The 21,204-nt window shown below is 32.1% G+C and overlaps 2 protein-coding genes across 2 annotated transcripts; one reads left to right on the forward strand and one right to left on the reverse strand.

Moving 5' to 3' along the window:
• The first annotated feature begins 306 nt into the window (after positions 1–306).
• Positions 307–744, forward strand: LOC139521551 (keratin-associated protein 19-2-like). The gene has a single exon (XM_071315026.1). It carries the CDS (start codon positions 307–309, stop codon positions 742–744), a length of 438 nt encoding a protein of 145 aa, XP_071171127.1.
• A 5,748-nt stretch (positions 745–6,492) lies between these two features.
• On the reverse strand, positions 6,493–17,618 carry LOC139520618 (sulfotransferase 1C2-like). Its single transcript, XM_071313436.1, has 6 exons — positions 17,513–17,618; positions 15,955–16,158; positions 13,993–14,310; positions 11,466–11,572; positions 10,099–10,276; positions 6,493–8,679 (listed from the first exon to the last, which is right to left on the reverse strand). The coding sequence occupies exons 1-6, from the start codon at positions 17,547–17,549 to the stop codon at positions 8,564–8,566; spliced, it is 960 nt and encodes a 319-aa protein (XP_071169537.1). The 5' UTR covers positions 17,550–17,618; the 3' UTR covers positions 6,493–8,563.
• Between the last annotated feature and the right edge of the window lie 3,586 nt (positions 17,619–21,204).

Below are 21,204 nucleotides of genomic sequence, written 5' to 3' on the forward strand. Positions count from 1 at the left end.
AATACCACTATATATTAGTTGTAATTGACATTGAACAAGTTTGCAATAACTGCGAGTCCTCTCGTATCGGTGCTTTGTATCAATTTTTTAAATGTTTTTATGGGGGGATTTGTTCCGATGTTTTAGCTAAGCCATTTTCAATGAATTATTTATTTGTTTATATGTCGTTCTGTGGAACAACTGTTCCTGGATAGGGGAGAAAAAGTCTTACACACTTGTTTTCGTAAGTTTTATCATTATGAATAAGTCATTTGTTTCTTAAAGAAATTGTTTGAATTGACATATTTATGATATTTTTAGCTAAAAATGAAGCTCACCATTGCTCTCGTTGTACTATTGTCAGCCGTATGCATAAATGTCCATGCACGATGTTATGGTAAGGGCTGTGGATATGGAAGTGGGGGCTATGATGGCGGATATTATGGCGGATATGGTGGATTAGGAGGTTTGGGCGGCTATGGTGGATTAGGAGGTTTGGGCTATGGTGGATTAGGCGGTTTAGTCAGCTATGGCGGTTATGGCGGAGGATTTGATGGTTATGATGGAGGATATGGTTATGGCAAAGGGTATGGCGGAGGATATGGTGGGTTTGGCGGTTTCGGAGGCTATGGTGGATTAGGAGGTTTAGGCTATGGTGGATTAGGTGGTTTAGTCAGCTATGGCGGTTATGGATTAGGTGGATATGGATCAGGTGGATATGGCGGAGGATATGGCGCAGGATATGGTGGGGGAAAGAAATACTAAGATCTTCTTTTCTCGAAATTACAAAACAGACAATAAATCATATTGTAATCCATATATACATTGCTGTGGATATTATACTGCAATAAAGATATAGCCGGTAAAATGGTTTAGTTCTGACTGATCCTTACTGGTTCATAAAAAAATCAAAACTGTAAAAACTGTTGGTATAAAATTAAGTTTAATCTGCCTGTAAATAAACAATGAACTGAAAGCCCAAATCTAGAAGTAAATTGGCTCATGCTGGCGCTACAATTTATTGAATCGATTTGAAGTTGATATTATGAAAATGTTTGCGACTTTCGTGAATGTGACCTACCGAATTAGACTATTTACTGGATTTGTTATAACATGAGCAACACGACGGGTGCCACATGTTGAGCAGGATCTGTTTACCCTTCCAGAGCACATGAGGTCACCCCTAGTTTTTGGTCGGGTTCGTGTTCCGAACCCTTAGATTTCTGTGTGGGGGCATGTGTACTATTTTTTGTCTGTTTGTCTTTTTCATTTGTAACCATGGCGTTTTCAGTTTATTTTCGATTTATAAGTATGACTGTCCCTCTGGTATCTTTCGTCCATCTTTTAATCTTAGTGAAATCAAATATAGATATAAGATATAAACAAAATGTTGGGGTGTACTCCAATACAACAGCAACAGATACTACGCAATTAGATATAGGATCAACACTTTAAGAGATAATGTGAAACTGAAACAAGGGTTTTATACATCCATGTTTAATCACAACGACTACACGGCCGACACTCGGCTAACCGAGAGATTGGTCGGTTAATCTATATTGAGTATGCGGCTATATCTTGCGGTTGGTCTATTAATCAGGTTGGCTAAAGTCTGTTAATCAAGTGTAACCGAGAAAATCATTGAAAGTTTAGCATGTTTCATTGTATAACTTTTTAAATATATTTTTATGATAACATTATTCATGTCTAACAAAACAATTCAATAAACTGAATCCAGTGTTGTAATTATTATTTTTCTAAATGAAAAGGCGGGTTACTCAACAATAAATTTATACACATTTTACACACACAAAATGTACACAAAATGACACGTTGGTTGATTTTACTTGCATGCAATATTTTGAACATCGAAAAAAGACAGGCATTATGTTTGTTAACCATATTGATATCTTTGTGTGAAAAATCTACACGAAAATCTGTATTTTGGTGACATAAATAAATCTTTATTTAAAACCTGGTCTGTTAATGGGTCGGATGTATAAAACCCGGTCTGTTAATTTGTCTGTTTAGAGTTATGAATGGCAATAAAAATATAATTTTATTGCCATATGGGGTGTTATCGGATCACATGGGTAGCCTCAAGACGAGCAGCTAAAATATACGGAAACAACACATGAGCAATGAAACATAAAATATACGATAGCAACACGTGAACAATTAATAATTTAGACAATGGAAATTGAAAATTGATAAAAAGGGTTTCAAAAAGGATTATATTAAAGTAATATTAATTTTATCCAAGAATGGTAGCATATATCTTATGGATTCTGTTGAAATAATGAATGACACCAATTTGTCATCTTCATTGGTAACCAGTATATAAATCAAAGATAAACGTCGTAATGTAACTAAACATCAGTAAGTAAAATATATTGGGATGCTAAAATATAAAGAATAGAGAAAAAATAATATACATTTATTTCCCGTGCCTCAGGGAGATATGAAGATTTGTCCAATGACACGTGGGATAGTCTCAACAAATCAGATATCGATTAAACTATCAATGTGTATACACAGTGGAATAATATACAATTATATCCTTTGTATGAGGACAATGCAAAAATATATTGACCTGAAAGAAGTATATTGACTGAGGACGAAGTCCTAGGTCGAAATACTTCTTTGGGTCGATATATCCTATATTGACCTCATACATAGGCTATAATCAGGGTTTCCCCTGGATCAATTATTTTTTTCGCCACCTCTTTCGCCAAAACAATATAATTTTCGCCACTTTATTATTAATTTTTCGCCAAGTAACACAAATGTATTTTTCTTTTAAAAATTTCCTTTTTTTCATACCCCCTCCCCCTAAATAAGAAGTGGATTTTACAACAAAACAAAACATTTTATCACTTGAAATTGATCCATCGTGTAAGGTGTAGTCATTAAATTGACCCTATCATTAGGGTTACTGTCATGCCAACCTTTTGGATAGATTTCTTCATAACGACAGCTTTCTTTTCTATACCATCGTAAATAAGTAAAACTATATATTTGAAACACGTGTGTCACTGAAACGACTTTAAAGTACCCACTCAAATCAATTATCTATATGAAAGTTAAATGATAAAGTTTTAAATCAGAGACCTTTCTTGCTTTTGATCATTTTTCGTCATAACAACAGTTTTCTTTTGTGGACTATCATTAAAAGAAGGAGAGGAAGCGTAAAATTTTTACTTCAAACACGTGCGTCGCGAAGTGGTTAATAAATCTCTTTTGTGACATGTGATAGAAGCCATTTAACCATATCATTTTGTCATATCATACAATCAACACCTTTATTGATTAGTCCTTTGATGTCTATAGCTATAAATGCAATCAGCTGATTATTGATTTTCTGTCAAAATCTTAACGAGTTCAAGGGGAATTCCGAGTATTGTCTGATCGGTAAAGCCAGAGAAACCCGAAAAAAGTAAATAAACAAGATGGCTGAAAATAAATCGATATATATATTTCTTTCGCCAAATTCTTTCGCCAATGACGAATTTTAATCGCCACAATTATTATTTTTTCGCAAATTGCGAAAATGGCGACCGCCAGCGGAAACCCTGCTATAATTGTTATATTATTAAATTTCCAAGCATATTTGTATCAAAATCGTCATTTGATTTTGTTTGAATTTTATAGATATCATATTGTCTCCTATACATTAACGACATATAAATAAACCGTGCAATATGCTTTTTGCTGTGCAATATGCATTTTGCTATCCGCCGTTTTTGATCACCTTCGAAAATATAGTTTAACATGTGACTATCCCTGAACGAATCAAATAAGTTAAAATATACGAATTAATAATACTGAGTAAGATAAATAAAGTGTAGAGAAAAGTGATATAACAATTTAAAGAATACAGAAATAAACACCACCCCCAATCCGGACCCTATTGATATACACGATAATCTGGATGGAGACGCATAATATAGAATAGTAGATAAGGGCAGTAGAGATTGATGCATTGCTAAAAAAGAGAAAAATATAATAATCGTTTAAGAATACAGACATGAAACACCCCTGGGTGTTGAAACAGTAACGGATTGCGAAGTACTCATATTGGTGACGAATGCTAGAAGTTTTCATGCGGACAACTGCAGTTCCCCTCTGCACTTATGTAGGAACTAAACGGAATAACATGAATTAAAACTAAAGTTAACAAAATGTAGCTGCATTCGCTCCTTTCCATTTACTTCTTTAGAATGATTTGAAAACAACATATGATTAAGTAATAAAAGAAAAGAACCAAAAGACAACTTTTGAGTTCGATGCGTTTCCTTCAAAAACGTTGGTTTTAGTGAACGTCATTTGTGCGTTTAGGGGCGTCGTCACTTCCATTCTGATGTTGAGCGAGTGGTTGGAAAACTATTATTATATATTGTACGAATTATTCGGCAAATTGATTTCTCAAAATTGACAATCAGATCTGCTGTCATTAGGGAATTGGCATCAAGTACCTACAGAGCAACCATTATTTCTAGTTTATCCAGCACAATGGCGATCACTAAGACGCTTGATGAACGTAAATAGTGCAGGGATACAGGCGACCCCCTCTATCTGGTAAATGACGTCATAAAGGCGCGCATAATTGACGAGTTTTTCCGGTGACGGATGAACTCGAAAGTGGTATATTGAATGATGCTGACGAATTAGTGGTTAACGTCCAGTGACAAATATCATGTGTATATGAGAACGACAACACGTTATATGTACCCCGGTGTTGTATTAGAAAGACACTTTCAGTCGGATTTGAGAACGTGCTACTTTGAACAGATTCAAAAATTAAGGCTGATTGAACACGTTGATATTAAATTCATGCATATTCCAGCGGTCAATCCATATCATGCTATATTGAAGTGACACACCCTTCAATAAAATGCAAATAAAGTCAAAATAAAAATGCTCTTACTAGACAATACTGTTGCACCGTATTGTCATTTTTTTTTTACTCAAGAACATCTCATTCTTTACTTTTTCAATGGGACAAATATCAATGTAACAAAACTATTGTCGTGGCTAAATAACTCTTAACTGACACAATTTCAATTGTCCAACCCATCAACAGACTTTATTCCCACAATTTTCACTAAAAGGTGGTATTATTCACGTTATATTACAATTATGAAAATTTTACTAATGTCAATTTATTTTTTAGAACCAAAGTACTATTTTGTGTCCTTTAAATGATATCTAAAATTGTTTGTTTCGCCTTTTATTAAAAAATTGCTATGTGTATAAGCATAAATTATACATACTTGCGCGACACCTTTTAGTTTTACTGAAAACTGCGCAGACTATGAAATGTTTTTACAGGTGGAAAATATTCTATAATAGATATCATTTTGTCAGACACTTTTCTTTTGTTTTGATTTGGTTCTTATAATATGTCAAAAATCTGTATATTTAATAGAGTTTAACATAAAATTGTGCGTTTTACTCTTAACAGACGTATAACCAACACGATTAACAGACCAATCGCCCATATAGCCGCAAACTCAATATAGATTAACCGACCAATCTCTCGGTTAGCCGAGTGTCGGCCGTGGACTACTCCTTTTTATAGAAGTGAATCAATCGTAGAAAAGTAAAGCATTATTAGAATTATTGGTTTGGTAGCCTGTCTTGTTATATACTAGTAGTAATGGTACCTTAAATTCATATTCCATAGATATAATATATTTACATTCGTTCCTTTACATATTTTTAGTATTACACTTTTGTGAGTAAATATATGAAACTGTGAAGAGCATGTTGACCTTTTTACAATAAAATATACATATGATATTATTAAAAAGCATATAAAAAAACATAAAAAAAAACAAATTGAAATGAAAAATTAAATAAAGCAAAAAACAACAAATGATAAGTCCGAATGAAATTTAATTATTTACGATAGGTATCATATTATTGTCTAGACATTAAATCTGGTTGTTCACCTTTGTGTCGTCTGTGAATATCTAGATTAAAAATAAGAATAGAGGTCCCCTTTTTAAATGTTTCTCCCCAAATTCCTCTTTGATTTTGAATGTCTATGCTATATCAATTAGCCATCCTCCCTATTTCGTTGTTTGCAAATCATTCCCCATGGCCTAAAGAAATTGGAGTAAAATTCCCCAGGACAACGAGAACACCAACCAATTATTTTAAAAATATAAAATACTAGACAAAAGCACTTTTAAAATCCAAAACCTCTGGTCCGCAGTTGGTGTTGCCTGTTGATGTAGTGTGTGTTTTGTTTGTTTTTGCCAATACCTGTTTTGCTTGTTGATGTATTATTCAAATAAATATTAATTGTTGATCTTAAGAACTCTACTTGGCTACTTTAAGTTTCTTTATTTACTAGAAGTTTTTTGTTCTAGATGAATATGACATCGATTATTAAGTAATGTTCTTCTTTAAAAATTGATATCTTATCGCAACTTTAAAATTAGCTTGTGTGGGTTACACGATAATGATACAGCAAGCAAACAATATAAACATTAAAAAAAAACATGTATTTAGGGGCAACATTACAGTCTTCAACTACAGACATATGTCTTCTCAATATGTAAGCGCTAAATCATCTCGATCGCGCGTTAAGATAAGCTGTAAATATAAAACAAATAAGAATATGCTTACAGGTTGTATTTCTGTAAATATTGACAATGCAATTTCCCATAGGAACTCCTTTAACGGCTAAAACTGTACCACTTTTACTATGAAGTTTTGAAAAAAATCTTATCCTAGAATTGAAAGTTCATATGCACCACAATTTTTTTCAAAGGTCAAAATATAGGGCTGTGCGGCATATTTTCAACGTTTATATGCCCTGAACTTCTTAGAGTTTAAACTTGCACTAATTTTCTTAACTACCCCTACCTCGAATGAAAGGTTACCACAGATTTCAATGTAAACAATATGCACGTGTTTATTTACTGGTAACATTCCCAAGTTCTGTCTCTGCGATATGGAACACAGAGAGCATAACTGGGAACCAGTATGTAAACAAAATTAATTTTCTATGAATATTCAATTACTCCCCAAAAGAGGCGTGTTTTGAGAAACAGCTGTATTTACAAAGTGCAACCTACAGAGGGATATTCAAAAAATCTCATAAGAAACACATTAAAACATGAGAAAGGAAACAACAGAAGAGGTACCTGACATTGGAGAGACACATGCACATGTGGCGGAATGAAACATTTTTTTAGCCACAACTTTTGATTTCGAAAGTTTAATAAAAGAACGCAATTCATAATTAAATGTATAATGCCAGTTAGTGAATAAAAAAGAAAAAAAAACAAGGTCTTACAATATTGTTTCAGAAAACGGTCTTTGTTTCTGAGTGTCAGCTTAAAGAACTTAATCTTATGAAATTATTCAATCCTTTATTCTGATTTACCGGTATTTGGTGTTCCTCGGAGTATATGCTAAAGAGTAATTCACTTGTGAAATGTGACAGGGATGAATTGTGTAGTCTCCCTTTGTTGAGATTTATAAAAGCACGACATTGTCCAGTTATAATTTAATAACTGTGGGGAATATTAATGCAAGAGGCAGATTTAATCCAATAACCTTTATAAATATAAAAAAGAAGATGTGTCATGATTGCCAATGAGACAACTATCCACAAAAGACCAAAATGACACAGACATTAACAACTATAGGTCACCGTACGGTCTTCAACAATGAGCAAAGCCCATATCGCATAGTCAGCTATAAAAGGCCCCGATAAGACAATGTAAAACAATTCAAACGAGAAAACTAACGGCCTTATTTATGTAAAAAAATGAACGAAAATAAATATGTAACACATAAACTATCGACAACCACTGAATTTCAGGCTCCGGACTTGGGACAGGCACAAACATAAACAATGTGGCGGGGTTAAACATGTTAGCGGGATCCCATGATTTTATTTTAATTTTAAACGGACAAGGATATTATCAACCAAACATCCAACGAATTGGTCAGCTCTCTACATGTCAAAAGGGAGTTTTTATGATTACAACAGATAGTTTTATACAAATATTTATCGGAATACTATTCTACAAATAGGTAACTCTTTTTTTTTAAATGTGAAGTTGATTGAACATTACTTGTCATACACCTCTAACACACAGAAATCGAAAATACAATTATAAACTTTGCTACACTATCTAAAACACAGACTTATGTTTCTTGACTTACAACTTCAATCAACATTCACATATTTTAATAACAAATTTTCGGAAGGGCATGTAACGGCATGTAGAAGTTTGAATTATTCTTACATTGATATCAATCAATGATAAATAATATATAACATTTAACATTCAAGGTGGGCCAATAAATACCAAGCTGCAAACTGTCATGAATTTTATGCTGCCTTGACAATAAATATGTCTTTGCACATGTAATCACCAAATTTAAGAGAACGCATTTATTCGTAAGACAGCATACTATTAACTAAAGAAACTTAGGTAAAATATTTTTCTCACATTTACTCAAAAAAACGACTTCTTAACAGTTACAACATTGCTTTCCATATTTGCTTGATAAAAAACCACTGACGATACATAGTTATTACATGCATAAGTGAAAACGTTTACTTTTGTTTAAAAGTTTGTAAAGAGTGTTTTTCCTCCATGTTTTCCTTCAGGAATGCATCAAACCTTTCATTATCAGCAACTGTAAAGTGATTTTTCCAGTCTCCGATCACCCCTGCAAAAACCAATACAACTCGATATTATATAATGTTTATATTTAACTGACAGGTTGTGTATATAGTAACATAAACAGTATCAATTTCTGCATTAGATGCACATTTTAACATCTTATGTCTCTTCAGTAATGATCGAGGCCAACATTGTTGGAAACAAAACGTACATAGAAATTTTTCATTAAACAGTTTGATTTTCATTTACAAATCAAAGGAACCAAGACGCCTTTAAAATTGATACTCATAGATAAATCGATGATAACTTGGTCTGGGAATTTGTCTTTTTCATTTTTAGCCACGGCGTTGTCAGTTTATTTTCGATTTATGAGTTTGACTGTCCCTCTGGTATATTTCGTCCCTCTTCTATCGATAATAAAACATAAAAAAACAATCATTAAAATCAAACAATCACTTTAACAACACATTTTCTATAATTACTGAAATCACACCACTTGAAATAAAATTGCTTCAATTCAACTTGTAAATGTCATAAAGCATTGTTCTCGAAGTGATTAGGAAGCGAAAGACAAGAAAAACGAAGTGATTAGGAAGCGAAAGACAAGAAAAACTCAACGTGATTAGGAAGCGAAAGACAAGAAAAACTCAACAAACTAACAACGGTATGACAAACAAAGAACGACGAAAATACAAGAAAGTTCCCTCATCATCACATACAAAGCTAGAGAGACTGACTCACACGACGAGAGTTGGTTCAATAGCTGGCATAACAATAGCGATAAAACTTCTATGATTTCATATCAGTCCAAGTTTATTCTTTTGATGTATACATTATACGTCTGTCTATTCATTGACTTATTTCTTTGTTGTATGCGTAACTGTTTGTCTAGTTTGTGATGACTTACATGAATGTTATTTGCATTCTTATAAATATATGAATACCTGCATTACAGAAACATCTAGATTTACTTGAATTATTAAAATCATTTAACAAGCTTTCTATAAGCTATAAGTATTGGCCATGGTATAGATTCTTGATCGGCTATATAGGCCTTCTACTGTTGAAGTTTTGGTCCATTGCATGTAACGTCGTCAAATGTATGCAGGAATGAATACAGAAAAAAAGACTTCATGAAGTTATACTGAACTCCTGGTTAACCATTTTAATATTTTTGATTATTTTGAGGTTGCGATATGAAAAATAATATTGAAACATTTCTGATAGTGTACAGAAACTTTCGTAGAAAATAGGTTTGTTAACTACAGAATTATAAATGAGAATTTGATTCAACATAAACAACCCTCTAAATCTAACAGTTAAAAAAATCATAAGGTTGCAAGGTTGGCAAATAAAACAATAGTACAGAAGGTCAGAAGTCAGAAGTTTTCAAACTGAATACACAAGAACCTCGTGTCAAAAGACATCAATTTATTTGCACAATCTATAATAATATTGAATGTACCTTTTCTATATAAATTAGAAATCCTTTCACCAGTCGATACCTCTGTTCCACTATCTCGTCTTTTTTCTACTTCCCTCATTTTGCTTACGGTACATTTATCCTTTATTTCTTTTAATAACTCTAGATCTCTTGGATAACCAATGAACTGTCCAATCTCTGATAAACATTCAATAAGGTTCTGAAAATGCCAATATACAATATATCTAGTTTTTCTGGTACATTTCATAGTTTATACAATAGGTAAGCATTTCATAATTAGATCATGGGAACTAACTGTTACAGCCTTTCATTTTGACTAGTTTTTGGGGCTGATACTGGGGTTATTAACTCGACAAAGTAAAACATTCATGAGGACGAACTTTAATATACAATATAAAACAAATCTACCCACCCGCATGTGTATGTGCCCACTCAAGGATTTTTCCTGCATGATATCATAAACTACTCAGTCATTATGCTGTAATGTTAAACTATTCCGACGATATATTATAAAAGTAATTCTCGCCATAGAAAAAAAAACAGTCAGCAAGTCTACCAATAAAACAATTACAACTCATTTGGTTCTTATACAATTCATATCCTTGGTTTTCTAATATTTGGCTTTGATCGTTCATGTTGAAGGGAAATCCAGAAAAGGATTTTGGACGCTTTGAATTATAAAGTGCTGTTTTTATTTGTTACACATTTGATAGAAATACATTACAAATGAAGGCATATTATTTGAAAAACAAAATCTTCACTAATTCTTGCAAGCTAACGAAGATATCAAAAATTCATTCTTAATTATTGAAAGAAAAAAGTTTCGAAAGATGCTCCTAAGTTTTCATATGTTTAATTGAAAGCGGTCATGTTTTATGAGAGACCAATAACATTTCAAATTTGTACAACACAAGAAGGTTCGTTTGTTGATGATTCACATAAACTTTATGCTTAAATTAAATTGAAATTCATATGAAAGAAAATTGTCTGTGTAAAAGAACAAGACACTTTACGGATTTTAAAGCAGGAAAGTATGGATGATGTTCTTCAGAATCGACATGCTAAATAAGTTTGTTCAGTTTTGACAATTTCTATTTGATGTCATGAATATTCATATATTTTTAAAGCTATGAAATTAGCTGCGTCGAATAGAAATCAACCTATGCAAGTACACGTATACATGTACATGTATTAGACTCGAACAATCAATTACGAAAGAAAATTCGTCTATGAGTTTTGTCATGTTGTAGGCTTCTAATAACAAACCAAACAGATATACATTCTTTTGGGAGAGAGTTTTGTTGTCCCTAAATAAGTTAACAGATGTATTGATATTCATTTGCAAGGTTGATTTATATTTTACGCAGCTCAAATCTTGAATTGCTTACCGTTTTTAGATCTTCGTAGTTAAGTATTAGCACAGGCTGATCCGTAGATGAAACGAACTCTGCCCATCTCTTATTGTAGTAAAACCAATTCGAACTAACATCACGATCTGGTCATATAAAAATATAACAAGAATCAGATTGGTAAAAAGTAATATCACAAAAATACCGAATTCCGTGGAAAATACAAAACGGAAAGTCCCTTATCAAATGGCAAAGTCAAAGCTCAGACACATCAAACGAATGGATATAATCCTGACTTGGTAAAGAGAGCCCAAATATCTTAGAGGAATATCATAAGTCAAAAACAAGATGACGACGTCATTGCAAGAAAATAAACCAAAAGGTTAAAAATGAACAGTTAACAAAACACTACACAGAAAACTAAAGACTAAAGATAATTCTGTGATATTACATTCACAGAAAAGGGAACATGATTGTGGTGTTGATAAATAGAACATATCCATCCTCTTCTGTGAAGCAGATATGTTGATCAATTATTAAAAGCTTTTCATTGTGTTTGAAATATTTTCCTTATATTTGTGATACCCCAAAACTGTTAATGATCGCATATTGATTATCTATAATGGAAAAGATAAAATAAGCTATTTTCTTTAAAAATATTATATTATTTATTTGTTATTCGAAATCAAGACAGTAACTCTTGTTACATTGGTTATTACGCAACATGGTTATTAATTTTCAATTGTTTTATCAGCTTGATTTTTGCTACGAAAAAAGTATAAATATTTTGTATAAGCTGCAAAAACTGATTCAGGCTGATGTTATTGGAGGAAAACTAAGATTTTAACCCTGTGCGAAAATTGGTATTGAGTATTATAATCTTTTTTGAAAAGATGGTACATTAAATAATCACTAGAAGTACATGTCTGTAGGTTGATGATTTGATTGGTAGTGGTTGATTAAAGCGCAGACGCGAAGATACAAGCCGAATAAAGTTGAAGTAGTTACAGTAATTATTTACAATCTTTGTATAACTGATGAGTCTTATGTAGACGAAACGCGCGTCTGGCGTATTAAATTATAATCCTGGTACCTTTGATAACTTTTTAATAACCAATGACTGCAGTTGGGCATACTCAGCAATTTATCATAGTTTTAGAGCTAGGGGAGAAGTCATTTCATTTGAGGGACTTTTGATTTGAATTAAATGAGGGACCGTTGAAATGAGATATATATTCCACTAATATAGATTATTGTTCATTCGGAAAAGAATCTTTGTATTCAATTGCTGCTGATCTCCCATTGCTTTATGGAGAATTATTCATAATGTTTCTAAAGACTAATAAAGATATTATTTCTCGCAATTTACGGCTTCATTATTATCAAAAAATTATGATTGTCTTGCAATTTAAGGTTATTTCTTTCAGATTGCCTGCAGACAGTTTATGAAATAAAAAATGACCATCATTGAAAATTCCAATGAAATATATCAAAAAGGTTGATATTCCGCGTGAAATAATCAATCATTATAATAACAAAGTAATCAAGTGAGAAAACAAAAACATACTACATCATATGACTTATATTGTTTTTTTCTTCAAAACTGGAAAGAAAATATTCACTTTAAAAGGAGAGTCAGCCAATATTTCATATATTGCAGTATATTACGTAGGAAAGAGACACAAATGATACGTTATGGGTTTTTCCCCTTAAACAACAAGAAATAAAGGCAACAGTAGTATACCACTGTTCAATAGTCATGAATCGATAAAGCAAAAATAGATCCGTGTTACACACTAAAACCTAGGGAAACACATAAACTATAAGAGGAAAACAAAGAGAAAAAAGAAATATTGAACTGCGACAAAAACAAAATCCAGCATACATAGAAACGGACTATTTGATAACAACTGCAATAGTCTTGACTTTGTACAGGACATTTAAAGAAACAGTGGTGGGTTGAACCTATTTTAATGGCTAGCCAAAACTCCCGATGATATGCTTGTTACGATACATTCAGATTTTTATTGCTGTTATTTTATGCTTTATTTTCCCATGCTACACAGATACTTACGTACGAGTAATCTTGATGTACAACTGTATATAAACTGTACATCTGTTAAGCTGAATATTAACTGTACATCTGTAAAACTACATATAAACTAAATATTTTTAAAGCTGTATATAAACTGCAACTCTGTAAAAATGTACATTAACTGCACATTTTAAAATCTGTATAAGCTAAAAAATAGATTCTACCACTGCATCTTGTGTTAGACATTTTCACATATAGTTGGACAGATGTACAGTTTATAGAAATCTCTACAGATGTACAGTTTATATAAAGCTTTACAGATTTACAGTTTATATACAGCTTTAGAGCTGTACAGTTGATATACAGTTTTACAGATGTACAGTTTATATACAGCTTCAAAGATGTACAGTTATATGCATCTTTAGAACTATACATCAAGATTACTTGTACTAAAGTAGCTCTGGTTTGAATATATTTCTTTATTTAAGTACTGTATTTTAAGAAAGTTCTATCAAATGACTTTTTACTTACTATTTTCAAATGTGTATTGCAGAAATTGGGAAAAATCAAAATTTTGATCCATTGATTTCGTCACAAGTATATGATGGTACAGTGAAGTAAATATATCTTTCGGATTACGTAGAATTAAGATCATTTTACATTTTTTATCACGGATTTTCGTGGGTAAACATCTTGGTGTAAAATGCGTATTGAATATTCTTGGTCTCTGTAAGTCCTTGTAATCTTCTGGTAGGTGAAATTCCATCATACAAGATTCTTTAGCTTTTTGGTGGTATGCAGCTTCGCCTTTTACCAACATCTGGCACATTTCCCACACCCAATGAGTTCCTAAAATATATGTAATCTATAACCTTTCAAAAAGTACAATGGTATATGGAATACATGAACTTTTTCGTCCCTTTCAACATTAATTTTTTTTTATTTTCAAGAATGATATATCAGTTAAAGAATGTTTATATACATGGGATATACAGCATAAATTATGAAGTGCGCAGGTCTTTTCCTAACGGGAACACACGGTGGATGTTTTCTTCTAGTGAGGAATGATTTCAGCTTCCATTTCTAACGATATAAACTGCAGGTAGATTGTCTATGTATGGACCGTGTATGCTTATAAACTGTTAAGGCGGATGAATCCACCACATAGTGGAAGACCATTTCTACGAACATAGTTTCGCTCAGTTATGAAATACACGAGATGCATTCGGGGTTGACCTTTTCGATTTAGTCCATTTTTAGTAATATGCTTTTGGCGTGGCTCTGTACTTTTGCATCTTGGTAATTCGTTTGTGTACTGTAATCATTATGTTTGTATCCTTGTCTTTCATTATTTATCATCTGCTTTTTCTATATGCCGTTTTGTTTTCCTTTGTTGAGATATTGGTTTGTTCTAATAGTGATTAAGATATTAATATAATGTTGACTGCTTCAAACCTATTTGTGACATTTTTACCTTTAACGTCAGCTTATTTAGATCACACATTGTTATGTATATAATGAACTTTTATGCGACTGCAATACAAGTGAGAATTGTAGCTACATAATATAGCTATAAAACCAGGTTTAATCCATCATTTTTAACATAAGGAAATTCCCGTGTCAAGACAGGAATATGCCCGTAGTTTTCCATTCGTTTCATGAGTTATCAAATTTTGTTTCTATTCAAAGAGGGACGAAAGATACCAAAGGGACAGTCAAACTCGTAAATCTAAAACAAACTGACAACGCCATGGCTAAAAATGAAAAAGACAAACAGAAAAACAATAGTACACATGACACAACATAGAAAACTAAAGAATAAAAAACACGAACCCCACCAAAAACTAGGGGTGATCTCAGATGCTCCGGAAGGGTAAGCAGATCCTGCTCCACATGTGGCACCCGTCGTGTTGCTTATGTGATTACAAATCCGGTAAATAGTCTAATTCGGTAGGTCACATTCATGAAAGTGAAGGGGATTGTAGTTACGGCGTAAGGAACATATCCGATATCATTTGTGAAACAGTTATTCCATAACGGTCAACCAACTCGTGATGGCGTCCGTAAAATTTAATAAGGGATGATTTCAACTTCACCTTTTGGTACTCTTGGTTTAATAGCTTCCTTGTGAGCAGTAACACTCTATCAAGAAAATCATGATAGGAAATGCAAGCACGGGAATATCGTATCAATTGGGAGATATATACCCCGTATGCAGGTGCTGCTGGAATGTTGCTACTTAGAAATGGAAAGTTCACAATTGGAAAGCTGAAATCATCTCTTTTGTCGTAAAGTTTTGTTCATTGAACCCTTCATGATTACCCCATTAACCGCGTAGTTTGATAATATTGTTAAATTTATCTATATTTACAAAATCTTTTGAATAGGACATTTAATATTAAACGACAATCCATCATTGTATTTTGACTTACTGTCATAAATATGCATAGCAATAGACGGCTTTAAATTTACAGAATTAAAAATTATACTTACCACATTTGGGGTATGCACATACAAACATATCATCATCATAAACGTCCATGTTTTGAGTTTGAGGTATTAACACCCTCGGATCAGGATAATATCCAAGCTTTCTATCAATTATCCTGGTCTCATATTCATCTGTGAGGAGATACTCTGACATTTTGCCACCTGGTAAGGCGACGTTAATAATTTCATCTTTTTCTGTTATCGGTCCTACAAAATTGATATTAGTTTTTAACAAATTTTTTTAGATATTCGATTCAATAATTACTAACCTGATAAGTAACCAGCATAAACGATCAATGTTTCAAATATAATAAACAATTTTAAAAGTTGTGCTTCCGAAGTGCTTTTCTTGATTTAAATTTATCAGGAACACTCATCTTTATAAGTTTCAGTCAGGGATATCTAAATATAATGCAATGCTTGGAGCTATTGAAAAAAATGTCTAAACAGAATAGACAATCGAACAAAAATTATGCATTTATCTCTTTTATTCTCTGAAAAACTGACTAATGAATTATTTTTAAAAAGTGAAAAAGATGTATACACACTTTAAATCAGCGAAAAACGTTATAGAATTTGTTTTAAATTGTCAAATTCGTTTCCCTAATAAAATAATAAGTTGTTGATATACCTTGATTTCGTCGTTTCAACCACGGGACAGAGTAACCAAAATAAATTTCGATAAGTTGACCGAGATACTTATAGTAAGATAAATTACAATTAATTATAATAAATGAATACATTGTTTTTATCTTATTTGAGTTCACTGTACAACACCGAGTATTCGTTTGAATCTGTCTCAATCAATACCTTAAGATCATGCATATTCACATTATACAGATATCGTAAATACGGTTTGCTGTAAATGAAAACACTGATCCTTCTGGCCCTGAGGAAATGGACACCTCACAGGTCAATACCACCAACGAAATTTGTTAACCAAAGCAACGTGTCTGTATCTCTATCAATTAGAGGAAAATTTTCGTAGTATCATATCTTAAGATACTACAAAAGTTGTATGGTCTGTAAATATACTGAACGTTTCCTGTTCCCTACCATGTAATATTAACGCAGTCTAAATTTACTTTACCTGCTGACACACTTTTTCTTGCTCTATTTATTGTTCATCAGATTCCTTCCTTGTATATCTTGATTCGTATATTGATATCTTATTTTTCATATTTGAACATTGATAAACTACGTTTGTCTCTGAATACACATTCTATCAGAGAAGATAAACACAAAATGATGATCAATTACTTAATGTTAATAAAATTCTTTGATAATCTATTCGATATGAGCTCGGATAGGTAAGAAAACAAAATAATCTGTACTTATTTTATAAGCATCAAAAGAGCCACATTATGAACAATCTGACCGTTCAACATTTAGAATAATCTATTCTATTACACTCAGATCAGTTACCAATAAAGAAAAACTATCATAATATATCAGATGCAAATTTTAGAGAGAAAAAAAGAAACACATACGAATCAGTAACACTTAACATCTTAACAATGAATTAAAATTTGTAAACAGTATACTAATAACATAAAGTTACCATAAGCAAATAATTTCCTCTCCTCTTTACTAGACATTGTACAAATACTACGTATACAAAGAATGTGCCTTGAAAAATGATTCAACTTGACCTGTCCTTTGACCTCAAGAAATCGTATAGTGTCACTGATTTCTACCTCCTATCTATATTTAGATGACCGGTTTCTTGTGATAATTAGATGTATCCATTGGTAGTATCATTTAACCTATATAAGTTAAGTATTAAGTAATAATTTGTCAATTTGATTATTAGTAAGATGATTAAAATTGCTATCTGAAATCATCCGATATTAACATGGTTAAATTCATAGTTACCCTATAGTAAATACCCAATATTTCAAACTTAAAATTACAATTGTACATGTTTTTTTTGGGGTTTTTTTTACTTCTTTTTGTTTTGAATAAATACATATATGATTAATGGAAAAGAGCTAACTTCACGCAATATCATAATCAAAAGCATAGAGGTAACTTCGCGCAATATCATAATCAAAAGAATAGAGTTAACTTCCCGCAATATCATAATCAAAGGAATAGAGCATTATAGATGATCATTCTCTAAAGGTCAAATTCAAAACTCAACACGGAATTATACTTTAATATACCAGGCGCGCATTTCATTTACATACATTATTATATGCGGCATTGAATACACCAGTATAACGGCCAAATCAATAATAGTTATCAAAGGTACTAGTCTTATAATGAAATACACCAGACGCCCTTTTTGTCTACATAACTTCTTACATGTAGCATAAGACTCATCAGTGATGCTCTGATAAAAATAGTTATAAAGCCAAACGAGTACAAAGTTGAAAAGCATTGAGGACCAAAAATTCCAAATAGTTGTGCAAAATATGGCTTAGGTAATCTTTGCATTGATTAAGAAAATCCTTAGTATTTTGAAAAAAATTATACTTTTGTAAATAGGAGATTTATAAAAATGACCATATGATTGATATTTATGTTAATACCATAGTGATGACTACTGTAACAGAGAAAAATAAGCACTAAAACAAAATATCCCTATAATTCGGCAAGGTATAGATCATGTTATTAAATTGTCCAATTGCATGGCGTTTACATATCACAATTCTAATGTTAACGACAAAAGAATGAGTTCCTTGATACGATTGCTACATGCAAGGAAGCTATTAAACCGAGAGTTCCAAGCGGTGAAAATAAACTCATGCATTCGAAAATTTTACAATTCATGATATCAAGAGTTAATTGACCGTTATGAAATATAGTTATCAAAGGTACCAGGATTATAATTTAATATAGCCGATACACAAATGACAACGGATATGTTCAAATCATCGTAACCGTAATACCGTCCTCTTTTTCACGAATGTGATCTACCGAATTAGAATATCCAAGGATTTTGTAATTATATGAACAACACAACGGGTGCAACAGGTGTAGCAGGATCTGCCTAGCCTACTGAATCACATGAGATCACCCCCGGTTGTATTTTTTTTTGCTGGGGTAAGTGTTGTTCAGTGTTTAATTTTCCAAGATGTGTTTTGGATGGTAATGATTGTCTTTTTGATTTTGTGTCATGGACGAGTCAGTTGATTTTCGGCTTATATGTTTGAATGTTCCTTTTATATCGTATTCCACCTGACAACCGATCAGACAATAGTTTTAATTTGAATCAATGCAGACAAGATCATTAATGGATGCTCATTAGCTAATTGATACATTTGTCTTTTAAAATACAACTGACATATAAGGATCGTAATGGTGCAATGTGGATAAATTTATCGGTTTCCAAGAGCAAAATTGGTAGCGCGTCATCCCTACAATGGCTTCCATTTCTACGATTGTGAAAATGAACTGGCTTAATGGGGAGATAATTTTGACGAAGTAGAATCCTGACTGAACTTATACGTTCTTCGATAGCTTTAAATAATTAATGGTGAACACCAACATCGTAAGGCAAATATCCGAGGCCATATGAGTTTAAACTGAACTCATAAAATGCAACTGCTACTTGTTAAAAGCCGAAAATTATTATTTCATATACAGTTAAAAAAATGTATACTTTAATACTCGGTTTAAACACTTTTAAAGCAACAAAGAGCATATATTCAGCTTTAAGGTTTTTATGTCAAAAAGTTCATTAATTTCTTTTCTATACACGTTAATTTAACTACTAGCTTTTAATAATGAATGGTGAAAAAATTAAGAACACAAATATTTTCTTTCGAGAAATCCAAACTGATTTCATTGCAAGACAAAACAAAATTTTTCAATGTAATTACATTAAAAATTAAGATCGGTGAACAAAACAAATCACCTGGCGAAGATGGTATAATATCAGAATTTTATGTTTTATACTGGGATATAATTAAAGACGATTTCTTAAGTTTACTACGAGAAATATTTAATGATACTATATTGAGTAACTCTCAACATAAGGGGGTCTTAACCTTATTACATAAAGGAGGGGAAAGGGAAAATATAAAAAATTGGAGACCACTAACTTTACTTAATTGTGATTATAAAATCATTGCAAAGATTTTATCTGAAAGACTTAAAATAGTATTGCCTAAAATTATTCATGCCGATCAGAAGTGGTTTGATAAAGGTAGGAATATAAACGAGGCTAACCGAATGATTCAGGACATTATAGAATATATTGACAACGAAGATGAAGAAGGAATTATATTATTTTTGGATCAACAAAAAGCGTTTGATAGGGTTGAATGGGAATGGATAGATTTTGTATTGGAGAAATTTGAATTTGGTGGGAAATTTAGAGCATGGATAAAGATGCTATTATACAATGCTACTACGTGTATCAAAACTAATGGGTTTGTATCACGATACTTTTCGATTACTCGGTCCGCTAGGCAAGAGTGTCCATTAGCGCCTCTCTTGTATATCATACAAGCTGAACCCATGGCATGTGCGATTAGGGGTGACATTAAAATAGAAGGATTAAAATTACCAGGAGGGGGAGGGAACTTTATAGAAACCAAATTATGCATGTTTGCAGATGACACCCAGGTATTTAATAAAAATGAAAAATCTGTAGAAAATACTTTTAAAATTTTGTCCTTATACGAAAAAGCTTCGGGCTCTAAAATAAACTATGACAAAACAAAAGGCTTACTATTAGGGGCTTCTAAAAGAAAACGATTTAAATTTGATAAAATCAAATGGATCACAAACAATGTTAAAACATTAGGGGTGTGCCATGGTTATGAAATAGATGACGATGATATTTGGAGTAAAATTATAGAAAAAGTTAAAAATTGTATACATGTATGGAAAAGTAGGAAGCTTACATTTAAAGTTAAAACACTTATAGTAAAAAATATGATACTTTCTCTTTGTTCTTACGAGATCGAAATACGAGGAATTCCGGATAAATACACTAAAGAGCTAAATAATATGATTTGGAACTTTATATGGGACGGAAAAGTGAACCAGGTAGATAGAAATGACTGCTGTTTGGATGAAATAAAAGGGGGGATGGGAATGGTAAGTATAGATACGTTTATAAAAAGTAAACAAACAAAACTTGTATATCGTTTAATTCAGGAGCCATTGGAAAGCTGGAATGCGATCGGTAAGTCTTGGCTTCGGAAATTTGACGAAAAATATAATGATGCCTTTTTTGTATGTAAATGTTCAAGTTTAAATGGTTTAGATATGAACCAACTACCACAATTTTATCAGAAA

Source organism: Mytilus edulis, chromosome 4, assembly GCF_963676685.1.
Source record: "Mytilus edulis chromosome 4, xbMytEdul2.2, whole genome shotgun sequence".
NCBI lineage: Eukaryota > Metazoa > Mollusca > Bivalvia > Mytilida > Mytilidae > Mytilus > Mytilus edulis.